The sequence below is a fragment of the Erithacus rubecula genome (assembly GCF_903797595.1).
Source record: "Erithacus rubecula genome assembly, chromosome: 5".
NCBI classification, from domain to species: Eukaryota; Metazoa; Chordata; class Aves; order Passeriformes; family Muscicapidae; genus Erithacus; species Erithacus rubecula.
In genome coordinates, this window is record NC_136687.1 from 47,261,513 (window position 1) to 47,273,901 (window position 12,389).

The following is a 12,389-nucleotide window of genomic DNA, read 5'->3' on the forward strand; positions in this document are numbered from 1 at the left end:
AAGTGGCTTTGCTGAGAACAAACTAATGAAGTTTGGGCAGGACACCAAATTCCTTAATAATACCAGCAGATAGATTTAAGTCTGGTGTGAGCTTATAGCTAAATTAGTCTGTCCTAGAATTTTTAAGTTTAATTATATTAATTCTGCTTTAACTTAAGCAAATCAAACCACTAGAAACAAAAGATATGCTGGTAAATCACCAGTTTAGCAACAACAACAACAAAAAAAAATTAGATAAGTTTTGTTCTGGTTTGGAATTCGATAGTTTATATTGCAAAAGGACATTGCTTGGAAAAACATGTTTGTGACCTTTTGGTGGGAATCCTACTGACCTCTTGAATTCCCATTGTAAGAGAGCTAGCTAGTGCTGGTGATACCTGTGTGTCCTTTCTTGTGAAGGAGAAAAATCACACTTTTTTTTTAAATCCTGAGTTTCACTAGATGGCAGCATCTCAATGTTTCAACAGGAAATTACGTTTGTATAGAGAAACTTGGTAGTTGGACTACAAATCCCAACATGCACAGTAATAAAAAAAAACAACCCAATTCTGGAACTTCCTTTTGTACAAGGGTCGGTAAATGTAACAAAGCTGTTTGAGATCTCTTGGTGAGTGACTATATTAACATTTCTTTGTAAATGCTTCATAGAATCAGTGTGGCAAATGTTCATAAAACTTTGATTGCTAGATTGAAAAATGTATTTATAATGCATTTTGCTTCCCACGTGTTAAAGGGAAGTACTTGAACTGATCCAGGTGGCTTTTGGAAAAAAATTTTCCATTACGTTGCTTCAGAAGTCTAATTTGTTGAGTGTGTAACCTTCAGAAAAACAGTTTTGCTTCAACTTTTGTCAGGAAAAACATCTAACAAAACAGAATTTCTGATCAAAATAAGAGAAATTAGTAAAGGATTCAAGAAGTAGGACATTAAATTTGACCCAGTAATCTGAGTCACAGCATGGATCTGAGCATCTCTAGAGGACAGCATTGGCTGCTAACGTAGGGAAGATTATGGCACCTTTATCCTAATTTCCCAGTGAAATAGATGGTGTGCTGGATTTATGTGTATATTTAAAGACTGTGTTCTTATGACACCTTTCTACATTCATATGTACATAGACAAAGTTGCTTGGAGGATTATGAAAATGCAAAAGGTTTTGCTTATAGGGAACCTAATTAACAAATCCCAGATACCACACTGTGACTGGAACACACTGACCTCACTTTTTAGGAACTTCTTTGAGACTTGGCATTTGGTATTACTTGTTTGTCTGCATTTTTGTATGCTGTATTTAGTTAAACCTAACACAGCACTTGAACAGGGCTGTATTTTGCCTTTTGGCTGCTCCATCCAGACTAAGGTAGCAGCTCCTAGAGGTTCCCTACTGCCCCAAGCACAGTCAGTGTTCCCTGAGAACAGGGAACAGGGGGCAAAACTGGCAGCTTCATTCCCCACACACCTTCCTGCCTCACTGGGGCTGGGAACCTGCTGTGCTGGAAGATTCCTAAGACAGCTGAGGGCACATACCAAGAGCAGGAATGTATTGCAGTCTAGGACATTGAAAAGTTTGTAGAGAAACAGAAGACACATCTGCTTTCCGAGAATATCATGGACAGTGGAAACACTAGATTACGGCTGTTTCATCCTGGGGTACTTTTGCCCGTTTGAGAAAAAATAAAGTCTAATTTCTGTTATAATGAAGCTTAACTTTTGAGCTCAAATGCCTTTTGACTTCTTGAGGTTCTTTATTACCAAAAAAAAAAAAAAAAGAAAAGTTGGGGCAGCCCTGCCTCTCAGAGCCCTGGATAACTGAGGGTCACACAGCAGCCCACAGGACAACTGATGGCAAAGGAACACCTGGATCACGTCCAGTTTTGGGAATGTGCTTGCATCTGATTCCCAGGGATGATGTTGGCTTATCTTTGTTCCATTTCTGTGCCATCCCGTGGTTGGGCAGGGCGGCACCATGGGGCGGCTGGAGGGGAAGATCATCCTGTTGTCTGCAGCAGCACAGGGCATCGGCCGAGCGGCTGCGATTGTAAGTTGGAAAATGTTTGTTCTGCTGTGCCTGTGCAAGTCTCTCATTCTAGCTTGTCCAATGACACCTGCACCAAACCAATTCTTGAACTAATAAACCACAGATGAGGCCAGAACTACAAAGTAAAAAGATCAGGGAATAATATAGCCAATATGCTGTATCGTGCAGGCTTTGTGCTGTTTCAATTCATGAAAATCTTCAACTCTGAGTGGAGATGTTAGATAAGGATAAGAACAAGATTTGAGGACAGCTGCAACAGCTTTTCTAACAACATATGGTTGGTACTTCCTGTACCTCTTATCCAATATCTAATGCTTTGTGCTGGGAGAAAACAAAGATGATAGAGGGAATATTTCCTGGTCTAAGGCTGGACACTGTGAGGATCCCCTACAGTAAACCCAAGGTATTTTACTTATATTCATGATCAACATTACCAAGTTCACATGATACTAGCACATTGCTCACAATGAGCACCTGTATGAAACCCTTTACAAATTTTGTTTGATTACTGTTCAACAGAATTCGAGGTACATATTAACTCTCCAGTTAGCTTGTAACTCCTTTTGACCAGTTCTTCTCCTGCTCCTTCCCTTTTCTGTGGCAAATAAAAACCCCAGATTTCTCGTTATCTCTGTAATGTAATCAACAACTCAAGAAAAGTTCCTCTGTAGCATTTTTGCCAAACTGGTTAGTTTCTCGTGCATGTGGCTGAGAACACAGAAGACTGCTGATCTTAGCTCTTACATAAATCACTCGGTCCAAGCAGCAGGTAATCTTCCTGGTGGCTTCACCTTGTAAATACCCAACAAGCCATGGAAGGCTGGTATGTTTAATGTCACTATCCTCTTAAGCTGCACTGGGAACACTTACTTTGAAGATTAGGGCTACAGTCCAAGATATCAGAATACTTTCGACAGACTTTACTTTGTTAGTTGTTGATTTATCAGTAACTACAATAAAAAGAGAGAGGCTTTTGAGAAGACTGTCAAGAAGGAAGCAGTCTCTGCTTAAATATCAAAAGTCATGCTGCTTTTAATATTGTTCTATTCCAGTGATTTGGATACAAAGGATTTTGTTCAAAATAAAAAAAAATCCTGTTTTACAACATCTGCCTTTACCTGTCATTTCTCATAATTTCATTTAAATCTAACAATACAGACAATTCTAGTTCTATTGCTTACGAGAGCAGCAAATAAGGTCAACAATAATATCCATTATCTTGGTCTACTTACTGTTCTTACACTTTATTTATGGGAAAACACCTTAAATCTGTTTTATAACACAGAGTTACATAGTTGTGTGCAACTCTCTGATATGCCCAGAATGAAAACTGAGAGATCAGATGCTTGGCTTGGCTTCTATTTCAAGATGAAAAGCACCTGAAAAGAGAAGAGATTGTATTTCTGGTATGATCTGACATATGTAAATATAAACTGCTTCTCTTGTATTCTCTAGGCTTTTGCTAAAGAAGGAGCCAAAGTCATTGCTACAGACATCAATGAGTCTAAACTGCAAGAACTGGGGAAATACCCAGGTAAATGGCCCTATATCAGGTATTAGTTCAGCTCTTACAAGTTTTGTGTAGGCTGTCTGAGATGATACATTTTGAGGATAGGACTTGAAAAAAGCTTGAAAAAGAGAGAAAGGAAAATATCCAGACTAATTCTTTCGATGTTTGCATCGCTTTATTCTGTGGTGTGAAATAGCAGAGGTTTAGCATGTAAAATACTGCAACATCAGCATATCAGGGTATTATTCCAGACAGGGAACAACTGAGTTTCTTGTGTCACAGAGAAATTATATTTGATTGCTAGAATAGCACCCATTTCAGTTACCTTTTGGCATCACTGGGCTAATTATCAAGTGCATCTCTCTGGAAGGCATGGAGTGCTTTTCTCTGGTCAACAGAACATCCCACTATACAAAAAGCTAGACCCAGTGTTTTGCATTTCTATGGTCCATATTTGGCTTATCTTTTTAATGCATTCTTTATTGTCTTATAGCATCTGTATGTCTTCAGAAATTTAATTCTAGCAACATTAAATACACCCGTTCTGTTTGTACAAATGTTCAGGAATATTCTTTTTCTACTGACACTACAGGAACACGCTTCAAGGAGCAGGTCTTGCACAGATGTGTTTCTAATGACAGGTGACACAAGTGGGACATTATGTTAAAAGTATTCTTTCAATATTGAAATAAAAACCAAAACTTTGATATAGTTTACAGCTGAAAATGCTTCTAGCTTGGATTGAGAGAAAAAAAAATGGATTTAATGAATTCCTACTAAAGGCTGACAGTAAAATACACAAAACCACAGCTGGCACAGCTTTTGGCATGAATATCAGTCTGCCAACTGGAATTTACTTTGCAATTGTTTGGGAACTTGAGGGCTTTTCAGGTTTCTTCTGTGGGTGTTTTGGAAAAGTGTTACATTTTTTCTTTCTGCTAGTATGCTTAAGAGGAAAGAAATTATTTCCTATATACTCAGAGCCTTTTCCATCCTTTAGACATATGATTACTCAATCTCCAATTCATCAAGACTTGTCATGTTGAAGTCTTTGAATTTTATCCAGGAGAGGTAATTCCAAAGTGATGTTAATCATCAGCCTGTAGTCTGGTCTAATACACAAATCTCTTCAAAAGTGTCTCTTACCATTTAACTAAAGCAGACAAAGCCTTGTCGCTTTGGTTTCAAAAAACCCCAGTTTTTAATCAATTTTAAATCAAATTCTCCTTTAAGTTAGACAACATTCAGATGCTTTACAGAGAGTTTTATAGTATTTCATGGAATCATATCTGCTGGGTGAGACTTCTGGAGGCCATGTAGTTCCATCTACTGCTCAAAGTGGCACTGGTTAGAGCAGGTTGCTCAGGGCTCTACTTAATCCAGTTCTGAACATCTCTAAGGAGAGAATTTTCTCCATAACCTAAATAATTTATATAAAGCTCATTCACAATATCATCAACTACATATTAGAATGTGGCATGAAATGGGACATGTAACTAGTTCCAAGTGTTATTCTATGATAATGAGCATGAAAGTTCATTATGATTATATAGGTTCTATAATTCTTGAGTGTGAGAGTATAGTAGAATTCAAATTTATTTGGAATGTTTTTATGGTAAATTAAGCTAGCTCATCTGCTTGTGTCATGCTCTATAGCAATTAAAACAGTTGATTATTTTAATGTTCTCCTGAAATTTTAAATAGCATGATATGTTGTCCCAGATTAACCACTGCACTAACTTAATCATCGAGTGAATTGAATTGTAAGCGCTATCCTCAGCACATCAGAAAAACAGTCAACTAATCCTTAGTCAAATACATTGAAACAAATGCCATGTTTTTCCTAGGCATTCAAATACGGGTTCTGGATGTCACCAAAAAGGAGCAGATAGAAAATCTGGCCAAGGAGATTGAAAAGATTGATGTCCTCTGTAACATTGCAGGGTAACTGGATTTTCTTTGCTACTACTATTTTTTCAGTTTTCCCTGTCTGCCAGAACTACTTTCTACTACTTCAATGCATTTTATTTGTTATGTTTTAATAGATTTTTTACCCTTAATACTAACTTTCATGTGTTTTCGTCAGAACTGAACTTTTTGTGCATATCCATATAAACCAGGCCAAGACAGAACAGCTCTGGAACTTATGTTTTCCCTACTCTATATGTGTACCCTGTTCTGATGGCTTTGACCCTCCTAGCACAACAGTGAACAAAGCTGACAGTCTGCTAGTGCTCTATTTTTTTTCTTAATTTCTTCTATTGTCAATCATTTTGTTGCACATATTGAGTCTGCTTTGTCTCCTTGATACTTATCAGAAGAACTATACTGCTTGCATTCTGCAGAGCTCTTATCCGCCCCTTTTCAAGCTTAAAAAAATTGGAAGTGGAAAAAAAGCCATAGAAATGTAAACCACAGACAGTAATCCACTTCATGCACTCATTCCAGGTTTGTTCATCATGGAACCATTCTGGATTGTGAGGAGCAGGACTGGGACTTCACGATGAACCTCAATGTTCGCAGCATGTATCTAATGATCAAGACATTCCTTCCAAAGGCAAGGCTTGGCTGCCCATGACTTTTAGTCTCTGCTGCATTGTTTGAAGTGTGAGAGATCAGAGTTGCTGCCACTGTGACAATATACAAAATACAAGAGTGCCACTTTGGATAGGGGAGCCCTTAGATTACAGTGATGTACTGTAAAACATTCTCTGCATTGCCTAATATTTCAAATAGACAATTTATCTGAAGAATATGGTAGAGAAGATTTATTTTGGGAGTTGGCATATGTAAACTAGCTAAAATACTCCAGACTTTATGCAGGGCAGTGAGGGAGCCATTGCAATACAGTGCTAGTGTATTATACTACAGCACACAGCTGCACAATACCACTGCTTCAAAATATTTATAAATAATATATATTAACATGAATTTTATACAGCTCTGGAGACTATTTTGTGAAGAAATTCAGGAATGCTGGTGCTAACATGCTGATTAGAGCACAACAATTAAATTAAGGTAGCAGCTTGAAGATGCTTCTTAGCTTTACATTATCACTAGGTTTGGGTCTACAAAAACTTGTGAACTTAAAAAGGTGTTTGCATTCCTGTACATGCAAAGGCCAGATTTGAAAGCTGTGACTGTGACTGGATGACAACTACTGTTTTCAGTATTGTTCCAGTTCTTTTTGCTTGGTTGGTTTGGTTTTTAGTTTGTTGGGGGGCGGGTTTTTCTTAGCTAAACATAATTTTCAAAGTTTGGGGGTTTATAACAACTTCAGGCAAGTTTTAGGATGCCTAAAAAGGTCATAACTTAAAATTAGCTGCAATTCATAGATGCTAGAGTGTTATGCTTTAGTCTTCTCCATAATGAGAAGAGTTTGAGTGGGATCAGTGAGTTGTTGCATTGGTATCAGCAGATGTCTGTGGTGTAACTTACTGTCATGACAAGAGGGCAATGACTGAGAGGTGCTGACCTAGCAAAAAAATCCTTTCCTGGCATAGTTTTCAATCCTGACATGGCTCAGGGGAACTGAGTGAGAATTTCAGACTCTGCTTTACTGCTTCAGTCAATGGCATCTGCCCATGCCAATTAAGCTTTGTTGCCCTGTGTATCAAGTGCATGTAGGGCTGTTCTGCAAGTTCCTGTGGTTATTTTGCTGAACCGACAGATGAAAAAATAGTTTGCATTTGAGTGACATAAGTACTCTTTCACAGATGCTTAAACAGAAATCTGGAAATATTATAAATATGTCTTCTGTGGCATCCAGCATCAAAGGTCAGTAGCTTGCTAGAGCTCCTTATATAAATTTTTAAGGTGATGGATATACAATATAAATATTATGCAACTTTGAACTTAGAGGACATTCTAAATCCAAAGCTATTTCTAAATCCTCTGGAGGGATCAGGGGGAAATAAGTGAACACATTCAACTCAAACATAAATGCAAGGACACAGATGGAAAATTGTAGAAACTCCAAGATCCTTATCTCTGACCTTTCTCAATGTCTCATAGCATCCTTTTTACCAGTGTTTATTAACTAAAAAGAAATTACTTCCAGTGATATCTTGGTACATATGTTCTTCAGAGATATAATGAAGAAATGACAATTACAGAAGTGCTGTAACTACGCTTTCAAAAGAAGCTTGATCATGATTATCAGATAGATTTCTGTTGTTCCTGAATCTTTGCTGCTTGTTACATTTTCTAGACTAGTTCCCAGGCTTTCCTCTGATGTAGAATTTCCTCTGATGTGTAGAATTCTGGCAGTTGGCATTCTAGCTAGCCTGCCCTTATGGAGAGGCTAGAGCTGCTACAGGAAATGCTGGAGTCCAGAAGCAGGTGCATACTGAACAATCCTGGCTCTTTCTTTTTTCCCTTTTTAACTGTGTTTCTGTGCTGCCTTAACACGGCCCTTCTGTTAGGAGTTGTGAACAGGTGTGTCTACAGTACTTCAAAGGCAGCAGTTATTGGGCTAACAAAGGCTGTGGCTGCTGATTTCATTGAACAAGGCATCAGATGCAACTGCATATGTCCTGGTAAGTGTTTTTACATCATTCTGTAAACTAGGAGCAGATGCTAGAAGGCCAGATTGGGTTTGGCATTTTTTTTGCAAGTGGTAACTAAAGTTAACTAAACAACAGAATATGTTTGAAAGGCTTTTCATACAGGACAGTTGTTATCCTGTGGTTAAACTGGACCACTAGTCTGATTAACCTAATATCTGCACTTTACACATACATTACACAGTGTTTGGCTGTTTTCAAAGATTCAGTCTAAGAAGTTAGAAGCAGGTAAGAGCTAGCTAACAGTCTGACCATTGTTTAACCATCTGAAAAGTATTGAATCTAATCCTCAAAACTCTTGCCTTCTGCTAAAAATTTAAACTCTATGCTTTATTGGTAGTTTTGCAGTCTTTCTCCTGAATTATATTACAAAGTTACACATAGGTGTTAAGACATAGAAATAGAACAAATAAACTTTTGTCGTGATTGCTGATGCAGTCAATTTTTAACACTGAATTTAAAACTTTGCTTAGGAACTGTTGACACACCATCTTTACAAGAAAGAATCCAAGCCAGACCTAACCCAGAACAGGTGAGAAAGCAAATATTAGCTTGGTCACATGTGTATATATCTTTAACTCTCTTTTAAAAAAAGAATATTTAGCTGCACTTCTGCCCATATTAAAGAATGTCCTCAATTTCAGAGTACTGTGGATAACTTATCACTGTCTCCTTTGAAAGTGCTTTGAAAGAGCTTGAACTCGAGACAGAAGACTTAAGGACTGACCAGAACTGAAGTCTCAGAAGGATAATATTGTTTAGTGAATGCAGAGGGTCTTTCATCCATGGAAGCAACTCCAGGTGTTGGTTACAGCACCCAGTGCAAAATCAGAGGACATTTTCTATTGTGGCACTTGCCAGACACAAGGCAGTGCAAAACCAGGCAAAACCAGACAATTCTGGCTTGTGCATTTCAATATTATTTGGGATGCCTAGCCATCCTTATTAGATAATGGCAAGTTCTCATTTGAAGGACATGGGACTATCTACCACCAAAAGAAGAAAGATTTTATGTTGGCTTTATTCTGGAACCAAAGATTTAGGTGCTTTCTAATAGTCTCCTAAATTTTTTCAACCTGAAATTTACATCCCCATTGATTTTATGATTTTCCAACTTTAATTCTCTACTTGATGCACTAAAGGAAGTTATGACTAGAGGGCTGTTTCCTATATTGCTTTGCATATGTCAGTAGGTTAAAATAATTGCTTTTCTATTTTTGATATACCAAATGCTCTTGTATATCCAGGCATTGAAAGACTTTCTATCCAGACAGAAGACTGGCAGGATGGCTACTGCTGAAGAAGTGGCCCATCTCTTTGTGTACCTGGCCTCTGATGAAGTAAGTATTTTAATAAAATAAAATGTCCTGTCACAGAGTCCCATGCTACTTTGCTGCTTCACAGTAGAGAGGGTATTTGTTTCAGAACAAATTATATTGTCTTTGAGCTGGATTATTACAAAAATAAAAACCAAATTATGTTCCTTTTCTCAGTTCACCCTGCAACACAAAAGGTATTCTGAATATTGACAGTGATTGCAAGGCATTATGTATTTGGTGCCATGGCCTGGTGGTTTCATGTCACCTGAGCAAATTGACTGACCCCAGGTCATCCTGCATGCTGAAGAGAAATGAGCTTGTCAGCCTCACTAAGCTTGCACCATGGCTAGATCATGTTTTAAGGAGGTAGAATTAGTAGAGCTGCTGGAGGTTTTAGCTAATGCTCAGGGTGAATCTGCCAGTCCAGCATAAGAAAAACAACAGACCCACTGTGGTTGTTACACACCAGACTCTTGATGACCACTGCAAACAGCACCAGCACTAATAAGCACATACCAATGTTATTTCAGCTGCTATAAATTTATTGAGACTAAAAACTGGATTGGATTTGTCTGGACATGTCCAGTAGTTCTAATGTCTATATCAAAATAGTTCTATGGATTTAGTTCAGCATTAGTGATGCTATCTATCAGTAGTCTGTTTCTCAATTTCATCTTGGTTTTAGTATTTCCATAATGCTAAGAATTTTTCCTGTCTGCTCACAGGATTTTCAATCAAGTATAAACAGAATTCCTATATAGGGAAGAATGTCAACAGCTCAGTTGCTTACCCACTATCCATATAATCTAAGTTTTTAGTTAGGTCCCATTATAATTATTGGCTGACCTGGTCAGATTCTGCTCAGCTGGACAGACCTAATAACATCACAGTGTGAGGTATTTATTCCTGCAGGTAAGATATGTGAAGTCTAGTTTTTGTAAATTTGTACTCTCAGGATGTATTCTCATCTTAATGCCTCTAACAATACTTCTGCCACACTTCCTTGAATTAAGTAAAAAGCTTTAATTTCTACATTTGTTTCTATTTAGGTATTATATTATATTATTTTGTATTATACTTTTGTAAAACATAAAAAGGTGTACAAAAAGAAAGCAGATTTTTTTTTTAATTTTAAGAAAAACTGTTTCCCTGTAATTAATAGCCATGAAAAATTGCTTGAAATCATTGTTTATTTTATGTAATTTCAGTCTGCCTATGTGACTGGTAATGAACTAATCATCGATGGAGGATGGAGCTTGTGATTGACTCTACCTGCAAATGGAAATTCACACTATCATGGGCAAAAAAAATAAGGATGGTGTTTCTTGCAAAGATTGAGATCATGCATGTAATGTCTATCCAAACAAATTTTCTGCTATCTCTCTCTAGATTGATCTTGCTGATTAACTTCTCCTTAAATAGAGAAAAACTGGAGTAAAATATACTTCATGTGGCTTCAAATTGAAAAGAAAAAAAAAAAAAAAAAAGAAAGAACAGCAATTTAAGATTTCAGGAGGTCAAAAATATTATTAAAGTTACAAAGTCTGAGTTGTATTTTAAACAAAATCTCAGTGAAAGGAATTAACTATTTATTCTCATCTTAAAGGTATTTGGAAATTAAATACTCACAATTAGATTTTCATGTACAGGAACCACTATGCAAGGGCAGTACCCTAGCAGGTATGGATGGGGGTATATGTGAGAGGAGGATTCTTAAATACATTGTTGAATCTTCATGAATATGCTTGACTTGTAGCACAAAAGCCAAAGGAGTGGATTTTACCACTCTAGATGGAGCCAGTATATTCCTCTCCAAAACAATGTACTAATATTGGACAAATTCTGTAAAATCTGTTGCTAGGTGCTACACTTAGGTGCTCTATGCCTTATTCTCAAGTACCAATACAAGTCACACTAAAGCACAAGGCAAAATTTCTCTGAAAAGGTCTGTTTCTACACGAGTATGTGCTGATGTTTTTATTGTGATAGCACATGGTAGTTTTCATGCATGAAACAGAAACCTATGATTGTCAAGTTTCATACTCTGGGAAAAAACAAAGGTCCTGACCCAGAGATCTAAGGCAATGAATAATATGAATTCACTAAGCATTTGTTTTGCTGACATGCTGCTTAAAACCAACATGAATTACATGGTCTAACTGCCTATAAATATGGTCACCTTTAACATAGCTCCATTTATCTAGTTCATAAATAAAACTCCATGTACTTTAATACATATCTTCATATAAATTATATAGTATGTATGTGAGGGAGGAATTAAGGATTAAATGATACTGAATATGATTCATCAGTAATAAAAGCACAGAAAAAAATTTACAATATTGTGTGTGTTTCTGTAACAACAACTGCCAATTTTTATAAAATTATTGCTTAAGCTTTTCAATATCAGCCAAAGCATTAAAATAAATTATTTTATTTCAAAGATAATGAAACACATTCAGTTAAAATATGGCCTCTTATTTTAAAATAATTGTATGTAAATGTAAATTTTACAAATGAGAAAAGTATTGTAGGTATTGATTTCCTTGGGCTCATTATGGGTTGAACATTTACCTTTAATCATGGCTGGAGCATTCTGACCTCGTGTAGTTTGTTTATGGGGTTTTAGAGAATCTAGTATTTCAATCAAGTGACCTTGGTAGCCAAGCGGGATCATGTTGGGGCACAAATCCAAAGTTCTCCAAAATGGCTCCAAAAATGTTCACATCATAAATTCAAAAACTAAAAATTGAGGCTGGCAGGACATGGTTTCTATGGTTTCCGAGTTTAATGTGAAAGCCAAAGTCCTTTTTTTTTAGTAGGTACCAAAGGCTTACCTTGAAAAGAGAAAATTTCCCCACTGCAGTAACACAATGGAACATGTACTGTGTATTCTGAAAATATAAAGAATATGAGAAAAAAATTAATTATACTTACTGCAATACTGACCATCATTA

The 12,389-nt window shown here is 36.8% G+C and overlaps 1 protein-coding gene across 2 annotated transcripts; it reads left to right on the forward strand.

The window, feature by feature from the left end:
- Positions 1 to 490: 490 nt before the first annotated feature.
- Positions 491 to 11,974, forward strand: BDH2 (3-hydroxybutyrate dehydrogenase 2). Of its 2 annotated transcripts, XM_079306575.1 has the most exons (11): positions 491 to 607; positions 1,958 to 2,038; positions 3,494 to 3,572; positions 5,396 to 5,492; positions 5,997 to 6,105; positions 7,265 to 7,325; positions 7,973 to 8,086; positions 8,587 to 8,645; positions 9,361 to 9,453; positions 10,244 to 10,344; positions 10,641 to 10,726. In XM_079306575.1, the coding sequence occupies exons 2-10, from the start codon at positions 1,967 to 1,969 to the stop codon at positions 10,325 to 10,327; spliced, it is 768 nt and encodes a 255-aa protein (XP_079162701.1). In that variant the 5' UTR covers positions 491 to 607; positions 1,958 to 1,966; the 3' UTR covers positions 10,328 to 10,344; positions 10,641 to 10,726. The 2 variants fall into 2 exon arrangements, with proteins under 2 accessions (XP_079162701.1, XP_079162702.1); XM_079306576.1 differs by lacking the exon at positions 10,244 to 10,344 and having other exon boundaries at positions 10,641 to 11,974.
- Positions 11,975 to 12,389: the final 415 nt, after the last annotated feature.